Below are 27,835 nucleotides of genomic sequence, written 5' to 3' on the forward strand. Positions count from 1 at the left end.
TTTAACTAAGAAACTCGCAAACGCAACGATTTCTTAATATATACTGATCAGTAGTGAATGATTCCACTAATCAGATATGTCTTCCCCGCCAGTCATTACAGCCTTGTTCCCCAAATCCTTGCACACCCCAATTTCCCTAGCCTGCTATTAAATCCCATCCAAAGAGAGCAGAGCAGATTTCAATTTCACAATTCTGGCAAATGTTAGAATTGTGATTCAGCAAAAATTATCAAATTACCATATATACTCGAGTAGAAGCCTAGTTTTTCAGCACATTTTTTAATGCTGAAAAAGCCCCCCCTCGTCTTATACTCAAGTGAGGTTTAAAAAAAACAAAAAAAAACGAACCCACAATACTCACCTCCCAGTCTGCATCTGTGTCCCCGGTGCGATGGTCTCCCCGGCGGGGCGGCAAGCTGCTTGAGTATTCTCCAGGCTGTCATCTCCATGCTCAGCTTTGAATTCCCCCGCCATCAGCGCTGTGTAGGTAAGCGCTGTGATTGGATTGAGGGCCAAACAATCACAACCGGAGCTCGATCATTCATAGCCATTCAGTGGATGATATCACTGAATGGCTGTGATTGGTTTATCCCATGCCAGCTGTTGTTGGCTGGCGCTCGATCCAATCACAGCACTTACGTACACAGCGCTGGCGGCGGGGGAATTGAAAGCCGAGCAGGGAGATGACAGCGGGGAGAATTCTCAAGCAGCTTGCCGCACCGCCAGGGAGACCATTGCGCCGGGGACACAGACGCCGGTTGGGAGGTGAGTATTGCATTTTTTCTTTACCTAGTATTAGAGATGAGCGAGCATACTCGTCCGAGCTTGATGCTCGTTCGAGTATTAGGGTGCTCGAGATGCTCGTTACTCAAGACGAGCACCACGCGGTACTCGTCTCGATTAAACGAGCACTGACCATTGAATTCAATGGAGCCGGGAATACAGCCGGCTCCATTGAAAGCAATGGGCTGCTGGCGATCTCAGGATGAATTTTCGGGAAGGGCTTAAAAATATAAGCCCTTACCTGAAAATCATCCTAAAATGTGTAAAAATAAAAAAAAAAAACTATGTCAGCATAAAGATCGTTCTCCTCTGGCACAGCTGTAACAGCTGTGGCAGAGAAGAACAATGTTAGCCCATTGAATTCAATGGAGCCGGCAATACAGCGGGCTCCATTGAAAGCAATGGGCTGCCGGCGAGCGCGGGAGTGAGGTGAGGTCAATGGGTGAGTGCTGCCTCTGATTGGCTCAGCGCAGGGACCAATCAGAGGCAGCACTCACTCACACCCATTCATGAATTCATGAATGGGTGAGTGAGAGCTGCCTCTGATTGGTGAGGCTGTGACCAATCAGAGGCAGTTCTCAGCTGTCAGAGGCAGCACTCACCCATTCATGAATGGGTGTGAGTGAGAGCTGCCTCTGATTGGTGAGGCTGTGACCAATCAGAGGCAGCTCATTCAGCAGGCGGGGATTTTAAATCCCCACCTGCTGAATACTACAGAGAGCAGTTCAGGAGAACCGCCGGCCAGACGCGGCTGAACTCCGACTGCAGCGGAAAGGTGAGTATACATTTTTTTTTATTTTTACACATTTCTGGATGATTTTCAGGTAAGGGCTTATATTTTTAAGCCCTTCCCGAAAATTCATCCCGCGCTCGCCGGCAGCCCATTGCTTTCAATGGAGCCGGCTGTATTGCCAGCTCCATTGAATTCAATGGGCTAACATCGTTCTTCTCTGCCACAGCTGTTACAGCTGTAGCAGAGGAGACCGATCTTTATGCTGACAGTGGGGGGGGGGGGGGGGGGCACTCTTGCCGCTATTGTGGCTTAATAGTGGGACCTGGGAACTTGAGATGCAGCTCAACATGTAGCCCCTCGCCTGCCCTATCCATTATCCATTTCTGTGTCATTCCCATCACTTTCGTGAATTTCCCAGATTTTCACAAATGAAAACCTTAGCGAGCATCGGAGATATACAAAAATGCTCGAGTCGCCCATTGACTTTAATGGGGTTCGTTACTCGAAACGAACCCTCGAGCATCGCGGGAAGTTCGACTCGAGTAACGAGCACCCGAGCATTTTGGTGCTTGCTCATCTCTACCTAGTATGTATTCGAGTATAGCTAGGCTTATACTCGAGTCAATAAGTTTTACCAGTTTTTTGTGGTAAAACTTATTGACTCGGCTTATACTCGGGTCGGCTAATACTCGAGTATATACGGTAATTGCTCAGCCCTACTTTGAAGATTGGCACAGAATGGGGCTCAGAGTAATGAGAGCAAAGCCCTGCCAGGATCACCTAGACTTACAGGTCTCTTCCCTATACACAGAGTCCTACCAGTCTATGTCATGCTGGCAGGGAGAGTCCGGCAGGGCTCTGTCCCTGTGACTCCAAGCCCCATTCTGTGCTAATCTTCAAAGTAGGTTTACTCTGAAACACAGCATTTTTAAACAAGTGCTTTAGGTGTGTTTTTTTTTATTTTGTTATATTTTTAATATGCTTTTTTCCTGATATTTTTAAGTCCTATAGAAAAGCCTATGGAAAAATGGCAAAAAGGTGCCATACCCATCACTAAAATAGCATAAACAAAAACACTGTGAATGCAGACCTTTCAATAATCTCTTATAAGCTTAAAAGTAACGCCCTCGTGCAGCACCTTCAATGCAAGATTGCTTTGTGTGAATTAAGCCTAATGATGACGGCTCCTGCAGGTCATACCCCATAATAAAGTACTAGGCATGGAGAGATCTGAATGCATTCTAGGGAGGAGATCCATACACAGACTTTATACACATCATTCATAGAAACACTGTATGGATGTCCATGTATAAGCACGTATAACGTCCTATACAAATTTGGCTTTAGGGACACTTACATCAGAGTTTTAGCACTTTACATTTTAAACTATTAAGGTCTTAAAACATCATCTTATATTTGCTTTCATAAGTGTCAGCCATGTACCAAAATGGAAAAAAGAAAAGCACCTCCACAGCTTCACATCTTACTGCTCCCGTATACAACCTATTCTGTTATTCTGCATGTTGATATGCGGCATATACCACTGAAGACAAGTTTGCATTGGTGTCAGAGAGGGCATTACACACCTAACAGAAGCAGATCAGAAGGTCCTATGACTTCACTAACCAAATTGTGACCTGTGAAAAATCAGCAAAAAGATGAAAAAAATATTGTGAGGCATGAAAGTATGTTAGCAAAACCTGGAAAGGAATACCGCCTCCTGCTGTTCTCCTTATTAATGACAAGTATACAATTAATAGCCAGACACATTGGCCACAGTGCAGTAAGAGTTACAGAGAGGATGAGAAGTTAGACATTGAGTAAAGAAGTTGTTAAACCCCACATCATAGAATGATAGTGCCAGCGCAGGAAAAAGCTGATCCCATAAACCAATACACACATCAATTAAGCATGTGTACACATTAGTGGACATATTTTCCCTCATTGTTATTAACTATTAAGTACTAAGGCCATTTTGACATTAAGGTTTGCAGAACTATTTTTTTTTCTTTTTGGATGTGGTTTGGTGCATTCAGAGAGCCATAACATTTTTATTTTTTGGTGATGGAGTCATATGAGGAATTGTTTTCCCATAGCATCATTTTGGGATACATTGTAGAACTTAATGACAAACTTTTAGTAACTTTTTGGGAACTAGAAGAAAAAAAAAATTCTGCCATAGACTTTATGCAACATAACAAATGTGTCACTTTTATTCTACAGGTCTGTAGAGAGCAGGGGGTAGAGAGCGAGAGAGATCTCTCTCCTTCCCCCCTGCGCACACTCGGAGGAGAAGGCAGTTACTCGAGAAGAGCGATGCTCACTCATCTCTAATCTTACTGCTTGAGCATCAAGTTTAAAACTTCTCGTATATTGAAAAAAATCCCTAATACCGTGTAACAAAACTTATGAATGGGAGGAAAAAACATGATGCTTTTTTTTTTTTTTTTCTTTACTGTGAACATTAATTTTTAACATAAATTTCATTATTTAGTTCTACTAAGGAACTTCACAATGCAATTTTATAATGTTTTGTGTACTCAGACATTACTGCCCATCAGTGTAAACCCGACAGGCAATCTCGACAGACAGAGCTCCTTTAACAGCCAAGATTCTGCAGTCGCTATTGGTCATGGCATCGAGGGGGCCAAACAGTCGGAAATCAGTTATCTCAGATCATAAATATAATAGCCGAAACCCAGCTGTCATTCAAAACTGGGCTCTTGGGTTGATGGTGCGGGCACAGCTCTTGTGCCTATGCAAATGCCATGATGTAACTGTACATCTTGGGGGCGTTACCTATTAGTCAATCTATTATGAAAAGTTACATCATGGTGGCTGAATTGGTAAAACACCTAGCATACCATACCATAAACATGCAAGCTAAAATCAGACAGTATGTGTGGTTACTGATATAGGTTAACCCCTTCCTGCCACAGTGTTTTTCCATTTGTCTGGTTGCGGGTGCGTTGTTTGGGTTACAGAAGCAGCCCCCTTCCTCTGTCAGGCAATTAAATGTGCTGTCAGTCTCGAAAGCAGCATCTAAAAAGTGCCAACAGCAGGGATCTGACTTATAGCCAGGTGTCTACTCCATACAGCAGCACCCAACTTGTACTGTACATGTATGGTGCTTGTCTGTAAGGGGTTAAATGTATATATTTTATATACACGACCCTTGGAGACCCTGAAAGCAAGCTCCCTCCATGTTTTTCGGTTTTGCATGGCTTCTTTCAGTTGTGTGATATCTATACCAGTAGTGGCTTTGACAGCATCGGCCATTGTGTCCTCTGGCGGCCGGGTATTTTTTTGCCACTGATCTGTCCAAGCATTATAAAGTTTTCTAGCGACTCTGCTCACATTACATGGCCAAAATACGTGAGTCTGAGCCTCCAGTAATACATCGGGTCTTATATGATTCAAGACTTCTCTCTTACTCTTGCTCTTGCTGTTCAGGGCAAACATGGCAGCTCTAACCAGCACCACAGCTCTCTGGCATCGGATGCCAAATCTGAATCATTTGAGAGCTCTTTTATAGGGTTTCCAAGAATATAATACAACTTTTTATTTTAACAATATAGCTCTAACAAGTGGTGAATTACAAAAAAAAAATAATATATATATATATATTTTTTTTTGTAATTCATGTACCGTATTTGCCAATATTCTACCCATTCAGCATTTTAGAAAATGACTAAAGCAGTGGCCTTAGCTATGGCCAAGTAATAGCTCTTCTACACTGAATGATAATCATGCAGATTCTCGTTGGGAATGTGGGAATCAGAACGATAATCGTTCTGTGAAAATGCCATCTCCATTACCTAGCCCCAGGTCACGGTCTACCACCCCCCCTATCGCTCTAATTGCTTACCCACCCCAAAGTCCCTAGTTTAAACACTCCTCCAACCTTCTAACCATCTTGTCCACCAGCACAGCTGCACCCGCCCCATTAAGATGCACCCCATCCCTACGTCGGATCCTGTAGCCAACAGCAAAGTCAGCCCAAATCCCTCCTTCCTACACCAACTCTGGAGCCACTTGTTTACCTCCTAATCTCCTGCTGCCTTTTATGTGGCACGTGGTACAGGTAGTATTTCAGAATTTACTTTGAAGGTCCTTGCCCCAAGCTTATGGCCTAGTTCCCTGAAATCGTTTTTAAGGACTTTCTACCTACCTCTAACTTTGTCATTGGTGCCATTGTGTACCATGACCGCTGGATCGTCACCAGCCTATCGCAGTAATCTGTCAACCCGATCTGCAATGTGTCGAACTCGAGCACCAGGAGGACAACACACCATTCGACGATCCCGGTCTTTGTAGTAAATTGTTTTGTTGGTCACCCTAATAATTGAGTCTCCCACCACCAGATCTTACCCACCTGACGTCAGCCATCCTTTTAATAAGCTAAAGCTTTCGCCTAACTTCTCAAAGTCTGGCAAAAGCTTTGCCAGGTCCTGAGAATCCGGAAGAGCTGTACTGAGTTTATCTGTAAGTAAGGAGACAATGGTTAAAATGTCCAAAAATAACTGCTGTCTGCAAGTAGTCTTGAGAGTACACATAGACATTTGTCACATTCTTGAAGAAATGCAAATTCCTTATTCTATAAAAACAAAACAAAACAAAAAAAAGCTCACATTACATGGCCAAAATACTTGAGCCCGACCATCTTTCCCTCCAGTGATATATAGGGTCTTATACGATTCAGGACTTCTGTTTCTCTTGCTCTTCACTGCATACACAGCAGCTTTCGCCAGCACAACCGTTCCAACACATCTATCCTATCAGCTTTTTTCGCAGTCCAGCTTTCACATCCATACATGGCTATGGGGTAACCGGTGGTTTGCACAATTCTGCGTTCAGTTGTTATCTCAGTATCACTACTTTTACAGGATTTTGCCCATGTTGAACATCGCGCTTTCACTTTCAGTTTTAATCCTACATATCAACTGCTTAAGACCTGCTTCCGTTTCTGCAAGCAGAGTTGTATCATCTGCGTAACGGAGATTCTTGATGTCTCTGCCACTTATTTTCACCCCGATTCCCAATTCGTCTAGGTCCATTTTCTGCATGTTCACTTCTGCATATAGGTTAAACAAGAACGGTGAGAGGATGCAACCCTGCCGGACGTCTTTGCCGATCCCAAACCAATATGTGTCCCTATACGGTGTCCTCACAGTGGCCTCCTGATTAATAAAATAGTACGTTAAGCTGAATGAAGACGATGTCCACCTAGTTCAGCCTGTTTCCTTCACCCCCTTCCTTCTGCCAATGAGACAGAAGCCAATTAACCCATTTGGGGAAAAAAATCCCTTCCCGACTCCATAACAGCAGTCAGAATAATCCCTGGATCAACGTTTGATAGTTCCTACCTGACTGCAGGACCCGCAACAACAATCCCGCTGGTCACCTAATGTCTATAGCCCGTAAAATCATAGCTCTCTAGAAAGATGTCCAGTCCCCTCTTGAATTCCTCTATGGATTTTGCCATTACCACATCCTCAGGCAGAGAGTTTCCCAATCTCACTGCTCTTACAGTAAAGAACCCCCTTCTGTGATGGCGATGAAACCTGCTTTCTTCTAGACGTAGAGGATGCCCTCTTGTTACCGACGCTGTCCTGGGTATAAACAGATAATGGGAGAGATCCTTGTATTGTCCCTTAATGTATTTATACATAGTTATTTGGTAGCCCCATAGCAGTCTTTTTTTTACGGTGAATAATCCCAATTTTGGTAGCCTCTCCGGGTATTCCAGTCCATTCATTGATAATTAATTTAGTTGCCCTTCTTTGAGCCCTCTGCACTGCAACATCTTTCCTGAGCACCGGTGTCCAGAACTGTACACAGTATTCCATGTGGGGCCTGACAGGTGCCTTATATAGTGGGAGAATAATGTTCTCATCCCTCGCCCCTAAGCCTCTTTTAATGCACCCCAAGACCTTATCTGCTTTCGCAGCAGCTGACTGGCATTGATTGCTCCAGTTAAATTTACAGTCCACTAGTACCCCCAGATCTTTTTCCATATCACTTTTCCCTAGCAGTACCCCATTTAGTGTATATTGGTGACATCCGTTTCTCCTGCCCATGTGCATAACCTTACATTTATCAATATTGAACTTCATTTGCCATTTTTCTACCCAATCCCCCAGTTTATCTAGGTCCTTTTGCAGTCGTACATTGTCTTCCTTGTATTTATTATCTTATATAATTTTGTATCATCTGCAAATACTTATATTTTACTGTGCAGTCCCTCTATCAAGTCATTGATAAATATACTGAACAGAATGGGGCCTAATATTGAACCCTGTGGCACCCCACTAGCGACGGTGGTCCAATCAGAGTACGAACCATTTATTACCACCCTCTGCTGTCTATCTCTGAGCCAGTTAGTTACCCAGATGCACACGTTTTTGCCCAGTCCGAGCTGTCTCATTTTATATATCAGCCTATTATGCAGCATGGTGTCAAATGCTTTAGAGAAATCCAGATATACGAGATCAATAGACTCTCCCAGGTCCAGCCTAGAGCTTACTTCATCGTAGAAGCTGATCAAACTGTTCTGACATGATTGGTATAAAATGATTATCAGCTTGACTAGATGTGCCGATACGCCCAGCTCTTGTAGGGCTTACCATAGCTTGTCATAGTCGGCGCAGTCAAAGGCCTTGATGTAGTCGGTAAAGCACATGTAGATATTCTTTTTGCGTTCTCGAACTTTTTTTCATGGTCCATCGCAGGTTTGCAACATGGTCATCAACATCAGGGAGTGCCGCTTCGACTGCTGATCTCAGCTTTTCCTGTATAATTTTGAGAAGGATCTTGCTTGCATGCAGAATGAGGGTTATTATTCGGTAGCAGGAGCAATTCTGGAAGACACCTTTTTTTGGTAGAAGGATGAAGACAGATCTTTTCCAGTCTTGTGGCCATTGTGTGGTTGCACATACTGCCTGGCACAGTGCTGTGATGGTTTTCACTAGTACTGGCAATAGCAATAGTTCTGCTGGTATGTTATCTATGCCTGGTGCTTTATTATTGGCTAGCTGTTTAATTGCCAAAACCACTTCTGATTCATAATGGAGGGTTCCAAGTCCACGGGCTCCACCTCATGCAATGGTTCAGGCATATAGCTCCTCTGAGTATTCCCTCAACCTACCTTTAATACTCTGTTGGTCATTCAATTCCTTCCCATTTTTGTCTTTGATTCTACCATTGAGTGCCATGAAAGGTTTTTAGGCCATCTTAACCTGTGAGAATAGGCCTCAAATATGGTCTTTCATGGCTTCTGCTTCGAGTTGTTTGCAATGCTCATTCCAGTTCATTTCCTTGACGTTCGCTGAAAATAGGCATTTAGTTGCCAAACTTCATCTTTATTTCTAGCTGCCTTTGCTGCTCTTCTTTTATCGGCTATTCTCAGGGTTTGCTCGGACAACCAATATCGTTGTTTTTCCTGCTTCTTATAGGTGAGACGCTTACTGGGTGTTTCCATAACTGCGGACTGTATATCGTGCCATACTTCCTCTGGATGCTTTTCTGTTGTGTCAAGCAGTTCAAATCTGTTTGCTACCTCAATAGTGTATTATTGGGGAATTTTAGAGGTGTCAAATTTTCTCAATGGAGCACCTTTCTTAATGCTACAGAATTTAATCTTGATCTTAGCTGCAAGGAGTTTATGATCAGTGCCGCAGTCGGCTCCAGGAAAGGTTTTTACTGCAACAACTGAACTTCACCAACGATGATGACACAGGATGTAATCAATCTGATTTTGATGGAGGCCACTGGGAGATGTCAGTGTGTAGAGTCAGTGTTTGGGTTGTATAAGCTATGTGTTTGTTATCCTGAACTGATTCTCTTGGCAGAACTGTACCAGGCAATCACCGACCTAATTTCTTTCACCAAGCCCAAATCTTGCTGTGATGGTTGTTGTTTTTGGCTGGCTGACGATTTTGGAATTGAAATCGCCAATAATGTAAATGAGGTCCATCTTTGGCACTTCGTTTACAGTTTTCTGGACGTCAGCATAAAAATCTTCAATGGTTTCCTCACTGGCATCCATCGACCTGTAAAGATTGAGATGTTCACTGGCTTACCATGTATCCGGATAGCAATGATGCGATCGCTGAATGTTCTAAAACTTTCTATTGCCTTTGAGGTCTGCTTGTTCATAATAAAGGCTACGCCATTCTTCTTCATATACTCGTGTCCGGCATAGTGCAATGTGAGATCATCGGACTGAAAATATCTATTACCTGTCCAGTGCAATTTGTTAATTCCAAAAATATCAATGTTAAGTCTTGTCATTTTGCATTTCACAATGTCCACTTTCCCTAGACTCATGCCACGCACATTCCATGTTGCTAGTATGTGAGCTTTGGTACAGCTCAGTCCTTTACTTTTATCATGAGGTGCATCAGCAGCTGGGCTTCCCCCCAGTGCGTCATGAGAAAAACCCTGACAACTTGTACTCAGACCTTGCTCTTCCACAGTCGCATTTAGAGAATCCTTTGGCCTGGGGGGGCCTACCATCGGATAACATATCTGATTAATTTGAGAGCTCCTTCATAGGGTTTCCAAGTATATACATACATACAACTTTTTATTTTAACAATATAGCTCTAACCAGTGGCGAATTACAAGAAAAATTGTTAGGAAATAGGATTTATGTACCGAATTTGCCAACATACTACCCATTCAGCATTTTAGAAAATGATTAAAGCAGTGGCCTTAGCTATGGCCAAGTAATAGCTCTTCTACAGTGAACGATAATCATGCAGATTCTTTCTGCATGTATGGGAATCAGAATGATAATTGTTTTGTGAAAATGCCATCTCCCTTACTTAGCCCCAGGTCACTGTCTACCCCCCCTATCTCTCCAATTGCTCACCCACCCCAAAGTTTCTAGTTTAAATACTCCTCCAACCTTCTAACCATCTGTTCCCCAGCACAGCTGCACCCTTTCCATTAGGATGCAGCCCATACCTACTGTAGAACCTGTAGCGAACAGCAAAGTCAGCCCAGCTCTCCAGGAACCCAAACCCTTCCTTCTTACACAAACTCTAGATCCATTTATTTACCTCCTCATCTCCTGTTGCCTTTTATGTGGCACGAGCTACAGGTAGTATTTCAGAAATTACTACTTTGAAGGTCCTTGCCCCAAGCGTATGGCCTAGTTCCCTGAAATCGTTTTTAAAGGACCCTCTACCTACCTCTAACATTGTCATTGGTTCCAGTGTGTACCATGACCGCTGGATCGTCACCAGCCTCTCCCAGTATAATCTATCAACCCGATCTGCGAGGTGTCAAGCTCAAGTGCCAGGAAGACAACACACCATTCAACGATCCCAGTCTTTGTAGCAAATTGTCCTGTCTGTCACCCTAATAATTGAGTCTCCCACCACCAGATCTTACCCACCTGACGTCAGCCATCCTTTTAATAAGCTAAAGCTTTCACCGAGCTTCTCAAAGTTCGGCAAAAGCTTTGCCAGGTCCTCATAATTCGGAAGAGCTTTACTGAACTTCTCTGAAAGTAAAAGGACAATGGTTAAAATGTCCAAAATAACTGCTGTCTGCAAGTAGTCTTAAGTACATGTCAACATTTGTTAAGTTCTTAAAGAAATGTAAATGCTTTATTATTAAAAAAAGAAAAAAAACTCACAATATGTGGAGAGTAGAGGCCATTTTACACAGGCCAATAATCAGGTAAACTAAAGGACGTTCATTCCTGATCATGAGCCTTCATAAACACATCTGTGCTCCTTTGTTGGCTGGTCCCATACTTATTTTTGTAACATTTTCATACAAGACTCTATGGGGAAATATTCACACTATTTTTTTTTTTTATTTCACACTTTTCCACTGTAACTGGAGCATCCATAGGAGCCCGAGTGACAGGGAAAAACATCCCCTAGTGTGACAGTAGAACCTGTCAGAGATGGTCAAGGGTCTGCAAAGACCCTGCAGCTTGGACATGTCAGGGGTTGCTGGTGATCACAAGATAGCAAGGTCCTGCCACTTCCTGCATTCTCTACCCTCTACAAAACGCTCACTGAGTGCCATTTTTAACCTGTACATGAGAAGACAGAATTGGTTAAAAAAAATGCTTCCATCTTCTCCTCCGGGTCCTGGGCTGTTTTTGACAGCCAAGAATTCGACCTGCTCTTGCTAGATTGCAAGAGCCTTATCCAGAGTTGTATTTTTTACCTTTGGACGGGTTTAAAGCACAGGACCAAGCACCATAAATTTACATTGCCCGGTCCGTAACAGGTAAAGTAACATACAAATAGCATCATTAATGCACAAACACAATTGTGTTTACTAGGAGACATCCAAACACATTACAATACAGAATTCCTGCAGCATATGCTTACAAATCTTACCCACCTGACGTCAGCCATCCTTTTAATAAGCTAAAGCTTTCCCCTAGCTTCTCAAAGTCTGGCAAAAGCTTTGCCAGGTCCTCGGAATCCGGAAGAGCTTTACTGAGTTTATCTGCAAGTAAGAAGACCATGGTTAAAATGGCCAAAAATAACTGCTGCGTGCAAGTAGTCTTGAGAGGACATCAACATTTGTCACGCTCTTGAAGAAATGCTAATTCTTTATTCTGTAAAAACAAAAAAAGCTCACAATATGTGAAGCATAGAGATCCTTTTACACTGGCCAATAACCAGGTTAACATTCCTCATCATGAGCCTTCGTTAAAACGTCCGCGCTCCTTTGTTGGCCGATCCCATAGTTTGCACAGGCAAAGGGCGGTTCACTAATGGCTCTTCTATACAAAATGAGAATCTCACGATTCTCGTTTGCCCGAGCGAATGCACTGATGAGGTCATCACCAGCTTGTTCACACTCGGGTAGCCTGTTTCTCACTGAGAATTGTGCAGTTCTTGTTCACTTACCGTTCAGTGTTTCACATTCCTATATGAAACACTGAACCAACAGGGTTTAAACTGCCCGACAAGTGAACGAGCCAACGCTGATTTATCTGCTGGCCGAAACTGGCAGGTTGAAGGATTATGTTGGCCTCCATAAAGGAATCAGGGGGGCATCCCCTATCCAGAGCACCATTATATAGTAGGAGCAGCTGCCAGACCAACAGCTCCCTATACTGTAGGTATATCTCCAGAGGAAGGCCATCAGGTCCTGGGGTTTTACCCTTAGACAGCGGATATGGGGGAATCTCATAAGGACACATGGTCCTCCTGCAACCTTGGAAACCTAATATTGGTTAGACATGAGGAGTTTATCATAGAGTTGTCTAAATCTGCCAAGTACAGCAGTTGGATCCGTAAGCACAACACCCTCTGCTGACTTTATCCGTAGCACCGGTAGTGACATCCAGTGTTGCCGGACTGTATATGCCAATAGTTTGCTATATTGATTGCCTAATTCGAAGAATGCTTGCCTGCTGAAGAACAGACGACACTGAGCCTTCTCTCTCAGGCAACATAAGAGGTGTTATACAGTGCATCATTTCTTGGCACAAGATGCAGGAGCCAAGAACAACGTGTCCAACACGCCTAATGAGCAACCCCAAATTCATATAGTCAAATAGCAAACATGGTTCTTCCACGTTTTTGCAGCTGTACATCTCTGCTGCAGCTATTAAGACCATCAAAATCACAAAGGGATGTAAAAGACAAAAAGTTACAAAGCACTTCCCTTACTCGAAAACATTGTAAAAATTACCTACCAAAGTTAATGTGTTCATCCAACTCCCATACAAAATCCGGCACAATCCATTTGTACTGACTGAGATCTGGGAACATTTCTTTCCATTGGTCGTAAGTCTGAAAGATCGGATAAAGCGACATAAAATACCACAACTTTTCAATAATAACAAGAATTCATTGTAGCCGCCTTTCCACACAACCTGCCAGTCGTTACATATTTAACTCCTTGCAGTAGATTGCATCACTCCGTACTGGTCCCAAGGTACAGCATGGACTATAGTCCATAACCACGCAGGTGTCAGAGCTGAGACTTCCCGCCTCACTTGCTGGCATGATATCTGCCTAGAGCGTGTGTGCCAGGTACTGGTGCGCACTACAGTATAGTAACATTTACAATTATTTAAGGGGTCTGCCAATTCTATCCATCTCTCCAAGAATTTTTTGAAAACTTACATTTCAAAGTCTGTAGCCATCTGTGTAGAAGAGTCTGACATAACTAGTTAATACTCATTGTATACATTGACTGCTCCCCCCTCCATGGGACTCATCTCTGTAGTTGGTTACAAACTTTGAAATGTACGTTTTGAAAAACTCCTGAAGCGATCAACAAAATCATGCTGAAATCATGGTGTCCGTCGAATTATAATACCACACACAACCTTTCTATGGCGGTAGCACTGTTTTTGGAAGAAAGAAGCCTAAGGCCACTTGTCCAAGGGCGTAGCATATTTCTGCTGCGGAAGAACACTAAAGCCTCCACGATTTTCCGTAATGAACCTATCATTAATGATGGAAAATTGCTGTCAAATCTCAGCATGCTGCAATTTTCGCAGATCATCGCAGTGATTTTCCGCTTGTGTAGATCGGGCTGTGCCTTCCATAGTTATCCTATGGAAAGCGTTCATTGAGTTACCCACGTGCGGATTATTGCCGCAGATATCACAATGATATATCGCTCGTTGACAGGAGGCCTTACTGCTCTAATTCTGTAAAACTCTTTTAACCTTTTTGCTGCCAGATCAATTTTCAAACTCTTGACATTATACCACTATAACCATGTGATGTGGCTTTTTTATGCACGTTGTTAGGAGATACGAGAAGGAAATTTAAAAAAAAAAAAGAAAAAAAAAAAAAAAAAAAAGGAAGGAAGGAAGGAAGAAGAAACCAGGAACCAAGTGCATGACAGCGTGCGTGAAATACAGTTTTGGTGGGAGTGGCCTAACTCGCAGAGTCAACACGTTTCTCAATTAGGCACAGGGGGTAATTAGAGGTGTAACATTTTTATGCATATATTTATATTTCTAAGGGGGAAAAAAATGTTAGCAGTCAATAGATAGAGAAATATGGAGGCGTTAAACCAATCTAATGACTACGACTCGTCATGCTGTGAAGCACAACACAGAGAACTTCATGTATTTTAGTGTATTCTTGCTATTATTATTTTTAGACTCCTTTATAGAGACCCAACATATTCACGGCCCCATCAGCAGTCATCACTAGGCTTATACTTCCGTGGTCATTTGGTAGGTTCATACCATTTTTTAAAATAAACATTGAAACAGAGTAGGCTTCAGACATAATATCTACTGAGGTCCATTACAACATGCACAGAAATATGGAAAAAGGGAAGTAAAAAGTCCTCATCACGTTGTTGTGCAAGTGATGTCCTTGAGAGGTAAGATAAAATAATGCCAAAACTAAGAAGTGACTATGCCTCCGAATCCTTATCTAGTAACCATGTACAATCCTTCCCCTGTTAGTCCCGCTCTTTGCACTGCAGGTTTGCCGGACATGAAGTTAGACATATGATATTCCATCCGCCCGCTGTCAGGTCTACTTAGAAACAACCAGGCCATTGTCACACATGCGTTCAGTTAAGTGCTGCTCTAATCTGCAGAAATCAATGGAAGCTTTGTTCCATGATTAGCGCTGCGCTTGGGACACCGCGCTAATCATCGAACTTAGGCCACTCTCGTGCATCCATTTTTCATTGCGGCGTTTTGAACGCAGTACAAGGCTCCCATTGAATTCAATAGAGCCTCGCAGAGCTGCGCCTGATCGCAGCGTTTTCTAATAGGGTCTGCTCCATTTCACCATGATTAACGCACCTCATCACCCATCAGAATGATGGGGTGTGTTAAAACCCGTTGTCGGTGGCAGTAACCTGCATCTGAAAACGGCAGTAAAACCAAAGCGTTTTGCCGATGGCACATGTGAGTGGCCTTACACTCTCACAAACACCAATTTTTTTCAGCGTTTAACGCTGTTTTTCAAACGCAGAACTAAACGCTGTAAAACGTCTCCATTGATTTCAATGAAGCTTCTCAGACAAGCATTTATAACGCTGCATTTCTCAAGAACTGTCTGTTCTATTTTTGGGCGTTTCAGTGTTTTTAATCGTGATGTGTCACCCATTGAAATGAACGGGAAGCGTTTTCAGTGCGGCCAAAAGCACATGTCAACACAGCTGAAAATGCAGTAAACGCTGCGTTTTCACAGGCGTCTGTGTGCGAGTGGCCTCAATGTACAGAGACAACCATGACCAAAGGCATTCTAGTTGCCTCCAACTCCCATCATATTCAACTATCCTTCAAAATAATTATCCTGCTCTTTTACAGTCGGGTAAATGAGCACACGAGTGCTGATGTTCCCTGCTAAGGTCATCCGGCTCATACAGAGCGTGACTTGCTGTTAGATCGCGGGCTTCTCGTTCTGCACTTCACCTTCTATATGAAGCGCTGAGTGGGGAGCATTTACATGCAATGACAAGCCCGCAATCCAGTGTTGGTTTTGTATACTGACTGAAGGTCAGCGATACGAACCTGTGAACGAATAGTGAGCGATTTTTGTGCATTCACACTGCACGATTATCTCTCTAACTTGTTGGTTTGAAGACCATAGGACCATTATCACACAAGCAATTTCCTTAGCTAAATTACGAGTGGGTCTAGAAAGAAGTGGGAAGTATAAGATAAGGACTGATTTAAGGACTGGGAGACACACACAAAGATAAAATCATCATTCCAGAGTAGATTAGGAAATTAAATTCTCCACACACTGCAAGAAACAAAGAAGAAGTCGGTACCTTTTTAGCGGTATATCCACCTCCAACTGCTGATCCTAACAGAAGATATCGGAGCTTCAACAGCCTGGCTGCCAACCTACCAACCCAAAAGTTCCGATGAGTTTGAGGAGCCAGATACACTGTCAAAAGCCGGCTCCTCCGTAGCGGGAGGCGAGAAAAAGAAGAGTAGCATCGTACAGAACCAGGTAAAGGCCGCAGGAGGTTCACTCTGGATAACTGGTTTCTATGAGCATGGAGGTTCTGTAAGGGCGATTTGGCTTCTTTTACGACACGTTTATTTATCGTCCCTCTGTACACAATGCTGGGAAATAAAACACAACATGTTTAAAATGCTGAGACAAACATTATAAAGTGCTTTCCATCAGCCTACAGCTCTTTACTGCTTTGTACCCAGAGCAGGGAGCAGGCTAGCCAGCGGTCAAATGACAAAGAATAAATCCGGCACTTTTCGTTCATTTTATATAGACATAAAAACCATGGTCGGCTCGTTCACTAATCGTTTGGTTTAAATACCGATCGTCCGATCATTCTTGGTCCCTTATGCAGCGAATGTGAACGACGGAATGATTTCTCGTTTAAACGAGCCGGCGATGTGTCTGCTGAGGGAACTGACATTGTTGGCTTGTTGAAACGATAAGCCGGCTTGTCTAAATAGACCCAAAGTCTAGCTGCATATGGCAAAGCTACCCATCCTAAGCTGTGCCCGGGCACATCCTACTGTTCTAACATACCAACCAGTGTTTGCTGTGTACAAAGTTATAGAGTAAAACAAAAAAAGAGTTTGGTACGGTGTTAGCCAGTAGAGCTAGGTGTGAGAGAAACAAAGTAATCTTGTAGATATGATACCTTTTAATGACTAACAAAAATACATGATGTTATAGCAAACTTTCCAACCTCTCAGGATCCTTCTGGGAGGTGTAGGCTGATAAAATACAATGGGGGGGGGGGGGGGGGATTTGATAATACTGCAGATCACCTGCCCCAGTCTGCGTTACAGCAACAATATCCTACAACGTCCTACATTCATCAGTGCAGCGCCGCTGGTTTGTGGCACAGTGGCACTGAAGAGGGGAGCACCAGGTTTATCTGCTGACTATATGGATTTGTCATATAGAAGGACATAGCTTTAATGCTAACGCTCCCACTGTCCATGCTGCACAGCAGCCGTCCTACACAACACCTTATTTACCAGCCTCCTTAGGCCGCTGTCACACAGGCCAGAAGGTTGCACGAGATCTGTGCGTTGCGAGACGCAGGCATATGAACCCTATTGTTTTGAATGGAGTGACATACATGAGCGGGAAAACAAATCACAGCACGTTCTAACTTTTCACGCTCCTCGGAACGCATTCCCCATTGTCTACGATGGGACTGTAAAGCACATGGCACGCCGTGTGATGCCAGGTCTCCCATTAAAAACACTTGCCGCTCCTCCGGAGGATCGGAACCTCCCAGAAGTGACGGGAGGCGGTTTTGCCAGGGGAGGGGTCACTTACTACTGTGACCAATAGAGGGGTCACTATAACTACTAGGGCCGCCAATATAAGGGCCACTATGGGAGTCACCATTACTATACAGTCTTACGATCGGCCCTTTAAAGGTATCCATAAGGTCTCCTCACATGAGCGGACTTAACCACAAAAGACCAATCTTTGCATTACTTTCAATTCCACCACTTACCCACGAAAAAGAGTCTTCAGCACGTATTACGCCCGCATAAACGTCAAGATAGTGCATGGACATTATCAGCACGCAACGCATTGCATACTGCTGTGCGGGAGATACATACACTGTATTACACCGCTCAGGCGGATCTGTCCCCCCTGCGTATGGACAGCGTTGTGTACTAGAGATGAGCGAACGTACTCAGTAAGGCCGATTTCGCAATCGAGCCCCGCGATTTTCAAGTACTTCACTACTCGGGTGAAAAGCACTCGGGGTCGCCGGGGGGCAGGGCGTGGCGTGGTGGAGCGGGGGGTAGCAGCGCGAAACAGGTGGGAGCTCTCTCTCTCTCCCTCTCCCCCCACTCCCTTCTGCAACCCCCCGCTCACCCACGGCGCCCCCCGAATCTTTTTACCCGAGTAGTGAAGTACTCGAAAATCGCAGTGCTCGATTGCGAAATCGGCCTTACCGAGCACGTTCGCTCATCTCTATTGTGTACGTTACACATAGATTAGAATAAGGCTGTTCCTGCGCGATACAACATGCGGCCATCTTTTACACGCGCCAATGTAAAGCGCTGCGGAATAAGTTGGCGCTATACAAATAAAGATTATTATATTAGTATTATGTGCTCGGATCAATGAAAACCCATGTACTTTCACTGACTCTGTTCACCACGTATTACACAGTGAGGTCACGCCCGATGACTGGTGTGTGGGGAGCAACACCCTGCCGACTGCTCCGTCACCTGCCTTATGTCATGTACACAGGGCAGCACGTCCGCTCAGCTGTCATCGGCAGCACATGTGGAGGAGGTGACCCGCGAGCAGGACACCGTGTAACCGGGGTGATAACGGCGGGGAGCGACGCCTCTTACTCACCGGGCCGCCCGCAACATCCTGTGTGACTGGGGAACAGCGGCGGCGCCGCTAAACAAGGGCACCAGCGGCTGTCACTGGCTACACTTCCGGCATAGGACGGAGCGCACGCGTAATGCGGCTCTCCCTGGAACACAGGACAGCACGCACAGAGTTCCGAGGTCTAATTGTTCCGGCTCGCAGGAAGCACGCGCTGTGTTGTCGTGGTGGTTTATGACAGATGTGAAGCGGCATTTAGGTAGCCAGAAACTGTGTTCATTCTTCCCTGTTATCAGAGAGACCGTGTGTAATATTCGTCAGGGTGATTACTGACAGGGCGCCCATAAAAGGGTTAAAGGAGGTTTCTGAGAATTATCAAAAACTAGCAAGGGGCTGATAAGTGGGTGACAGAAGGGAAACAAACATTCACTGTGAAATGTCCCACCACTCTAGTGCCACAAATAGGGTCCCTGCTGCTGCAGTCCCGGAAGTTTTTGCAACACCGGTCAGGTGACCTCAGGCAGCCAATCACTGGCTTCAGGTAGTCACGTGCTGTTCGTGCGTGCACACACAGGCTTGCAGGCCAGTGATTGGCTGCAGTGGTCATGTGAACGATAAATGGCACCTGCCCGCTATACGACAAGACTAGTGATGTATTAGCCCTCTAGCAGTTTTTACAAAGGCCGTGTATTGGGCACCATATTGCAGCAGGTTCTACTTTTGCACAGATTCCACGTGGACAGCTTCCATGGAAGCCGTCCGATCCGCAATGACATTGCGGGAAGGTCCTGGATTCTGCGTCATCACTCGGCGATGATGCGGGAAAAGCAGCAAATTGCAATGTGGATGTCCGACAACTCGCCGTGCGGACTATCCACAGTACGGAGAAGATTTCGGAAAGGCATGTATGTGCGGATGCCGTCAGGGCGCATGTGGAATCCGACCTGCCCATGTGTAGCCGGCCTTAGGGCGCCTTCACACCAGCGATAAAATCACACGATTTTTGAGCGATGCGAAAGTCAAAATGCAGAATTATGAAACCAATGATTTCCAATGGTTTCCTTCACATTTGCGATGTTTTTACTCATGCGATGCTGTGATAAAAAAAAAATCGCAGCATGTCCTATCTTTCTGCATTTTGCGTTTTTAATCTCCCATTTTCCATATGGAGCCTCCTTTTTATCGCATCGCAAAGCACAAACTTGCCATTTTTGTGAGATGCATTTTTATCATTAGAAAGTCTTATTGACTTTTGCGCTAAAGAAATCGCGATAAAAATGCACAAGAAAATTGCAAGTGGCAGCCATGTTCTTGTGAGAGAAAGCAGCGTTGACGCTCACAAATCGCAGGAAAAAAGTTTTGCTGATATTTTCTCGCGGCGATTTCGCGATCACCAGTGTGAAGCTGCCCTTAGAGACCATTTGGCCATGTGTGGGACATCTACTGCATTGAATGATTCCGTCGTAGGCACTTTTGGGGGCATCTGTGGTTGAGGAAGGAAGGACAACTTGATATTAATTGGATCCGCTACCAACCCTAAATGATGAGTATTTGAAATTTCTACAGATTTCTCTCCCCCGCCCCTGTCCATTCACTTAACACAGCGGCCGTTCAGTACTGAACGGCTGCTATTTACACTGAATGATCAGCAATCAGGATTTTAAGCTGCATAAAATCCTGAACTCATGAGCAATGAGTGTAAATAGCTGCCATTCAGTACTAAACGGACGCTAAGTTAAGTCAATGGACAGGGGCGTGGGAGAGCGAGGAGAGAAATCTCTTCCAGCCACCCCACTGCAAGCCAAAGATACTCGCTCCTGTGCAACAATACGAGAGCTAGTATGTGCAGGGACGAGTGTCTGGCATCGTTTGCCCAACATTCGTCCCGTCTAAATGGGCCTTTAGTCACTGAAGGTAAAGGGATACTCCCATCTCAGACATTTATGGTATGTCTACATGATATCAACCAGTGAGTTTAATATAGCAGTTTATCTTTTCATATTTTAGTACATTCTGCAGAAATGCTGTCGTTTTCCAGTCAGTGATTTTGGTGTGGCATGAACTGCTACTCGCCACTAATAAACTAGCAATGACCTAGTTTATTCATACTAAAGACACTCATTGTCAAAAAAATCCCTCCAATAGAAGTTGGCAAAATCAAATGAAATTTTCTGTGTGCAAGGCCTCTTTCACACGGGCGACAGCGATGTCACCGCTACAAAATTGCGACGACATCACAGCTTTGTTCCCGCAATTTTGTAGCGTTAGTGATGCTTTTTCTTGAGAATAATAATAATCTTTATTTGTATAGCACCAACTTATTCCGCAGCGCTTTCAGGCATGGGAGAAACACCGACAATACAACAATTACACGTGATGTACAATCAGTTTGAAACAAACGGGGTGGGGGTGATACAGGAGGTACAAGAGGAGGGGGATGGGAGATAAGGCATGGGGGAACACAGGCAGTATGGGAATTACATGTGGAAATCAGTTATTAGAAATTAAACGGGGTGAGAGGGTAAGGAGATGCAGGGGTAGAGGTCGTATGTGATAGGCAGGGTGGAAGGTTTGGGGAGCCATAGGGAGGCTGCAGGGGGACTAGGTCAGGGGATTTGGTATGCTTCCCTGAAGAGGTGAGTTTATAAGCCACATCTGAAATTTTCTGCATCGGGAATTGTCCGGATGCCTTGGTGTAGAGCATTCTAGAGAATTGGTGCTGCTCTTGGCGAGCATGTGAGGTTTGTATTAGAGGGGTGTTTAATCTGAGTGTGTTAGCCAATCGGAGTGAGCGGGCTGGGTGGTGTACTGACAGTAGGGAGGCGATGTATGGTGGCGCAGCGCCATGCAGAGCTTTGTGAGTGAGGTAGAGGAGTTTAAATTTAGTTCTGCAGTGGATGGGCAGCCAATGCAGCGACTGGCATAATGCAGAGGCATCTGAATAACGACTGGATAGAAAAATGAGCCTAGCTGCTGCATTTAGTATGGCCTGGATTGGAGTGGAGCGAGTCTAGTGCGGGGAAGGTTAATGAATAACAAGTTGTAGTAATTGATACGGGAGTGGATGAGGGCGACCACGAGTGTCTTTAGCGAGTCCGTGGTGAGGAACAGCTGGAATTTAGCAATATTTCTGAGGTGCATGTAGCATGTTTGAGCCAGAGATTGGATGTGGGAGGTAAAAGAGAGGTCAGAGTCCAGTGTGACTCCCAGGCAGCGGGCATACTGTCTGGGGGTTATGATGGTGCCAGACACTGGAATGGAGATGTTGAGGGGAGGTCAGTTGAAAGGCGAAAAGACAAGAAGGTCAGTTTTAGAGAGGTTAAGTTTAAGAAAAAGGGAAGACATGTTGTTGGAGACCACAGACAGACAGTCGGCGATATTTTCGAGGAATGGCTCAGAGATCTCATGGGAAGAGGTGTATAGTTGGGTGTTGTCAGCGTAGAAATGATTTTGGAGGCCGAATTTGAGCATGGTTTGTCCAATTGCAGCTGTGTAGATAGAGAAGAGAAGAGGACCAAGGACCGAGTCTTGGGATAACCCAACAGCGAGAGGAAGTGGAGAGGGGATAGAGCCAGTGAAAGAGACACTGAAAGAGCAGTCAGAGAGGTAGGAGGAGAAGCAGGAAAGAGTAGTGTTCTATATGCCGATAGAGCGGAGCATAGTGAGAAGAAAATCATGGTCGATAGTGTCAAATGCAGCAGAGAGGTCAAGGAGGATTAGTAGAGAGTAGTCGACTCTCAACTTTGCTGTCATCATGTCATTTGATACTTTTGTGAGGGCAGTTTCGGTCGAGTGTAGAGAGCAGAAACCAGACTGAAGTGAATCGAGGAGTGAGTTGTCAGAGAGAAAGTGTGTGAGGCGGGAGTAGACCAGGGGTTCTAGTAATTTGGAAATGAAGAGGAGGTTTGAGACGGGTCAGTAGTTGGTGGCATCGACTGGGTCAAGAGTTGGTTTTTTTAAGCAGATGGGGAAGGTGCCAGAGGTTAGGGAGAGGTTGCAGATTGTGGTGAGGTGGGGAATGAGAGCTGGGGAAAGGGACCGGAGGAGGGGAGAGGGTCGCTAGTGCAGGTGGTGGTGCGGGCAGCGGAAAGCAGCCTGGAGACTTCTTTCTCTGTCGTTGGTCCTAACATAGAACGTGAGTGGGTGATGGATGCAGTGCTGAGGAGACGGATCGGGGCTAGCTGTGCAGTTTTTAGAGATTTCCTTTCAGATGTTGTTGTTTTTTTTTCTTTGAAGTAGGCGGCTAGTTCTCTAGCAGTCAGATCCATCATGGGGACTGTTCTTTGGGGCTGAGAAGGGAGTGGAAGGTATTGAAGAGTTGTTTGGGGTTGTGGGATTGTGAGAATACAAGGGAGGTGAAATAAACTTGTTTGGCACGGTGAAGGGCTAGGTTATAAGTTTTAGGCATCAATTTGAAATGGATGAAGTCCGCCAGCAGCTTTGACTTTCTCCACAGCCGCTCGGCGCACCTAGAGCACCGCTGGATAAGGCGCTTTTGGAACATGAGCCAAGGTTGCCGTGGTCTGCGGTTGACTGCTCGGGTCAGGGGCGGTGCCGCTTCATCCAGGGCACGTCTGAGGGTGGTGTGTTAGTGTTTGTCTGCCAGATTAGGGCAGGGGAGGGGAGAGAGATAGGGGTCAGGGAGGAGGACTGAATGGTCTTGATGGTCTGGAGGTTCCTAGAGGTTTGATAGATAGGAGGGTCAGAGAAGATGCTAGGGTGCATGATGGAGAAAGAGAGGAGGTTGTGATCTGTGAGTGGAAGGGGGGAGTTAGTAAAGTAAAAGGTGATAAATCTTGCGACCCGGCAGCCACAGAAGTGTGACAATGTTGTGGGGACATTCCTGTGACACAATTGCTATCTGCGACCATCCATTATCCTGCTAGAAGACTCTTGGAAGCTGCCATTAGAGGAACACATGTGACTGCAGGTGTTCTGAACATATCGCCGAGCTGTCATTGCCCCTTGTACTACTACTAGGGGTGATCAATGGTCATATACGAAGGCCCCCCCCCCCCGACCATCACACCAGCAGGGGGCAGTGTGTTGCTCCACAGCAAAGACAGGATTTAGGTGCTCACTTCTAGGTCTCCAGCCTTGAACATGGCCATCATCAGTGCCCAAACTAAACCTGGATTTGTGGCTGAAGACAACCCAGTTTCACTCCATAGCAGTCCAGTTTCGTCATTCATGACACCAGGGCAAATGGAGGAGATGGTTTGTGGGTGTTAAAGGCAGCAAATGTCCTTCAGCCAAGTGCCTAGAAATGGTTGCGACAGACACGGGGGCTGGTAACGATGGCGTCACCTGTCTCTGGATGGCGGACAGTGAAATAATTGAACCTGCTCGTGCTTGTCAGACGCTCCTCTCTACTGGTGGTCTGTCGAGGCATCCTAAGTCCATTCGCCTTGTGTACCCTCACTCATCCACTAGTCCTAACATCTCCTAACAGTCTGTTCAGACACATACATCGTTGGCTCATTCAAACGAGAAATCGTTCAGATTCGCTGTCCAAGTGATTAAGAACAACTGAATGATCCATAATTAAACAGAAAGATTAGTGAAGGAGCCGACGATGGTTTTTATGCCTACAGAAAATGAACGAAAACCAAATAATTTTTTGGTCATCATTCGATCGTTGGCTGTGTTTACACTGTGTTTACACATTTACTTTTGTGCGTTTGAACGATTTTTTGAACAATTATCGTTCCGTGTAAAAGGGACACACAGGGATACTGAGACTAGATAAAAGAGCCACTATGTGGTAGTTACTGTGCCTTGCTAAAAGTGTATTATATGATGATGCTGCAGACAAATCCGGTCAGCGGCAGTGCTTTTTCTCTGTGGATGGCTGCAGCTCCTTCAGATTATTGATTCTTATGGTGCCTGCTACACACCAAAGCACTCCATATCCACTTCACCTGTTCAGGACCGGTGTAACTGGCCACCACCGTATACCTTGTTATCCTGGTCCGTGAATTGCAAACTGACACTCATGACCGGCTGCAGGGGTGCATCACTCCTAATAAGAAGGGGGCGCTTGCTGGCTATAGCAAACAAGCTGCAGACAGAACAGACTGTCAGGGAAGCGCTATGCACCAGTCATACTCTGACAGCCTGCGTGATCTTGGGGTGCGCTGCTCTGAAGGTGCTGTATGAATACCAGCTGTGCTCATATCTATGCATCTTGCCACTCCATTCAATGTCTTTGGGCCTGATGGCGACAGCTGAGCACGGTTTTTGGCACATTAGAACTAACATTTAATTGTTTTTTTATGATTGAGGCTTCAAAAGAAAGTCCTGGGTGCTTTCACAGATACCAAAGCTCACGGCACGTGATACGGGGCTCAACCGCAGGGTTGACTTATTTCTGACTCCCTCGATACTACACTTCTTGCATGATGGAGCCTGGGTCACACCCAGACGCGATCTTGCACACGCCAAAAAACATTGCTACCACCATGGACTGTTTTACTGCAAGACTGGTCAGCCACCCAGGGTCTGCTCATTGACTGGATATGGACCCTGCTGGCTCTCCAGCTGCCCAAATTGCCACACTAAGGCCACATACACACAGGCAGGTCGGACTCCGCAAGCAGAATCCCGCTGCGGAATCTGGCCCTGACAGCAGTAGCATCCATGTGTGCCTGCTTTTCTTGGTCTTCATCTGTACTGCAGATGGTCCACACGGCTCGCTGCCGGACATGCACTGTACAGAGTTTGTTTTTAAACTCCTTATTTTCCCGTGGAATCCGCTTCACATCCTCAATGTCAATTGCGCACAGGCTAAGGATCAGACAGCTTCCATGGACTTCAGAGTAAGCTGTCCATGTGGGAACCGCAGGAAAATGGAGCATGCTGTGATTTTTCCTCCACGAGGGGAAACCGCTATTGTCAAGGGAAGACGGGATCAAAAGATGGGTGGGATAATTTGTCAGGCGCAGATGCCCGACAGGCCGTCCCAGCGATAATCGGCCATGTGCTTTAACATGTGAACGAGCATCATGGACTCAGTGCAGGCGGAATGGCCGAGGTTGTTTCTGACCACCCGCCTCCATGCACAGTAAGCAGGTAGTCATTCATAAGTGACCGACTGCCTGTTTACACGCAATTCTCATTCATCGCTCAGTCGCTGCATGCATTTACATTGAACCATAATCGTCCAGCTTCTCACTGGATTGCAGATATCCACAAATGGTTGTTCGGTGTAAAAGCACCTTAAGGCTGGCTTGGATGGGTCAGGAAGGTAATTTAATAATGCTTTATTTCTAGGAGAGACAGGAAGTAAAGCAATCATTAAAATACCTTTACGTGGACAAATAATTACCCGAATAATCGCTCAAAAGAGCAATATCAAGCGACAGTCGGCCTGTGTACACTCGTCCCCCGACTCAGCACTGAACAAGAAGTCACTCACTTGTCACTAGTTGTTCCGTTTGAGCTCATTGCCTCTTGCTCAGAGTAAACACCAGTTGCTTATTCTGTGAGCAACTCCTCTTTAGTGTGAATGGAGGCAGGCGGGCCGGAACAATCCCCAACCTGCTCAGCCTCCATTTATTTCAATGACTATCGCTCCTGTGTAAAGCACAACAGTAACAGTCGCTGGTACTACTGTCGGACAAGTATGCACCCGACAGTCATACGGTGTAAAGGTACTTTAACCTCTTAATGACTGCTCATACGTCTTTTGACGGCAGCTATTAAGGAGCTTTAATTTGCAGCTCCGTCAAAAAAACGGTGCTGCATTATCAGCCTAGCGCGGGTCTCCCATGGTGCAGGGAATGGGTGCTTAGCTGTCGGATGACAACCGGGCACTTGCTATAATACCGCGGGAACCGAAGAGACCTTTGATTCCCACAATTTAACCCTTTACATGCTGTGGTCAGTGTGACCACAACATGTAAAAGGCAGACAGAGGGAGGGGGCTCCCTCTGTCACCCCCATCTAACCCCTGTGATGTGATCATGGGGTCCCAATGGGTTGCTATAGCACCCGGAAGCTTGACTATATGGCGGCTTGCCAGCTATGGTGAGGCTCAGCCTCTGGTTGAGCTTTATAGACTCTCTACTGCACTAATATACTGGTGTATAGTAGTGTATTAGAAGAATGATAAAAGATGGGACAAAAATAAAAAGTTAAAGTATAAAAAAAAAGCTAAAAAAAAATGTAATAAGATTAAAAAGGACAAAACTTCACATTTCCCCCTACTATGTAAAGAAAAAAAAAATCACATATGTGGTATCGCTGCATTTGCAATGACCCAGAGAAAAAAGTTAGTACGTTATTTAACCTGCATAGTGCACGGCATGAAAAAAAATCCCCCCTTACAAAAAACAGAATGAAAAGTGTCGCATGGATCAACAAATAGTACCATTAAAAAGTGCAACTCATCTTGCAAAAAAACCCTCACATAACACTGTGGAAAAAAACAGAATACTGTTAGGGGTCTTTGAATGCAGCGGTAAACAAAAAATAAATTTTTTTAAAGTGTGAAAAAGTTGCAGCAACACAAAAGCAACCCCCATTGGGATGGCTTGATAGGCAGTCTGCTGAGGCAGCCCTGGGGCCTTTCAAAAGGCCCTGGCTGCGATGACACCTGTACGTCTCCCTGCGATCTAATCTAAAATCCTGAAAAGAAACTGTGGGGTCAAAAGACTCATGACCCCCCTCAGTGAATACATTCAAATGTATATTTTTTAAAATAGGGTCATTTGTGGGATTATCTATCATTTTGACAGCTACGAGCCTTTGCAATCTTGGCTTGATATAGGAAAACAAAGTGTTCCTCAAAACGTTAATAATCAATGTTAAATTTGTACTTCTCCTAAATGGTTAAAAAAAACTGAAGTTTTTGCAATGTGCGTCCAGAATAGAGTGGAAATATATATCTCATTAAAAAATTGTCCAGTATGTTTGCAAATATTTGAGATATTGCAGTTGAAAATGTTAAAAAAATGAAATTTTTTTGGTCTATTTTCACCACCTAAATGAAGTACAACATGTGGCGAAAAAACAATGTCAGAATCACTTGGATATGCAAAACCTTTACGGAGTT

The 27,835-nt window shown here is 44.8% G+C and overlaps 1 protein-coding gene across 8 annotated transcripts in view; it reads right to left on the bottom strand.

The window, feature by feature from the left end:
- OPA1 (OPA1 mitochondrial dynamin like GTPase) overlaps positions 1-18,923 on the bottom strand; it is an 89,199-nt gene extending 70,276 nt beyond the window's left edge. For 2 of the 8 annotated variants that reach the window (XM_066601832.1, XM_066601822.1), the window contains exons 1-7: positions 18,805-18,923; positions 16,262-16,562; positions 13,197-13,293; positions 11,888-11,995; positions 10,920-11,027; positions 5,892-5,999; positions 3,103-3,153 (exon numbers count right to left, since the gene is read on the bottom strand). In XM_066601832.1, the coding sequence (XP_066457929.1) occupies positions 3,103-3,153; positions 5,892-5,999; positions 10,920-11,027; positions 11,888-11,995; positions 13,197-13,293; positions 16,262-16,562; positions 18,805-18,821 (790 nt within the window). In that variant the 5' untranslated portion in view covers positions 18,822-18,923. The remainder of the gene's footprint in view (positions 1-3,102; positions 3,154-5,891; positions 6,000-10,919; positions 11,028-11,887; positions 11,996-13,196; positions 13,294-16,261; positions 16,563-18,804) is intronic. The other 6 variants (XM_066601838.1, XM_066601828.1, XM_066601858.1 and 3 more) reach the window with 3 other exon arrangements.
- Between the last annotated feature and the right edge of the window lie 8,912 nt (positions 18,924-27,835).

The sequence above is a fragment of the Eleutherodactylus coqui genome, chromosome 1 (assembly GCF_035609145.1).
Source record: "Eleutherodactylus coqui strain aEleCoq1 chromosome 1, aEleCoq1.hap1, whole genome shotgun sequence".
NCBI classification, from domain to species: Eukaryota; Metazoa; Chordata; class Amphibia; order Anura; family Eleutherodactylidae; genus Eleutherodactylus; species Eleutherodactylus coqui.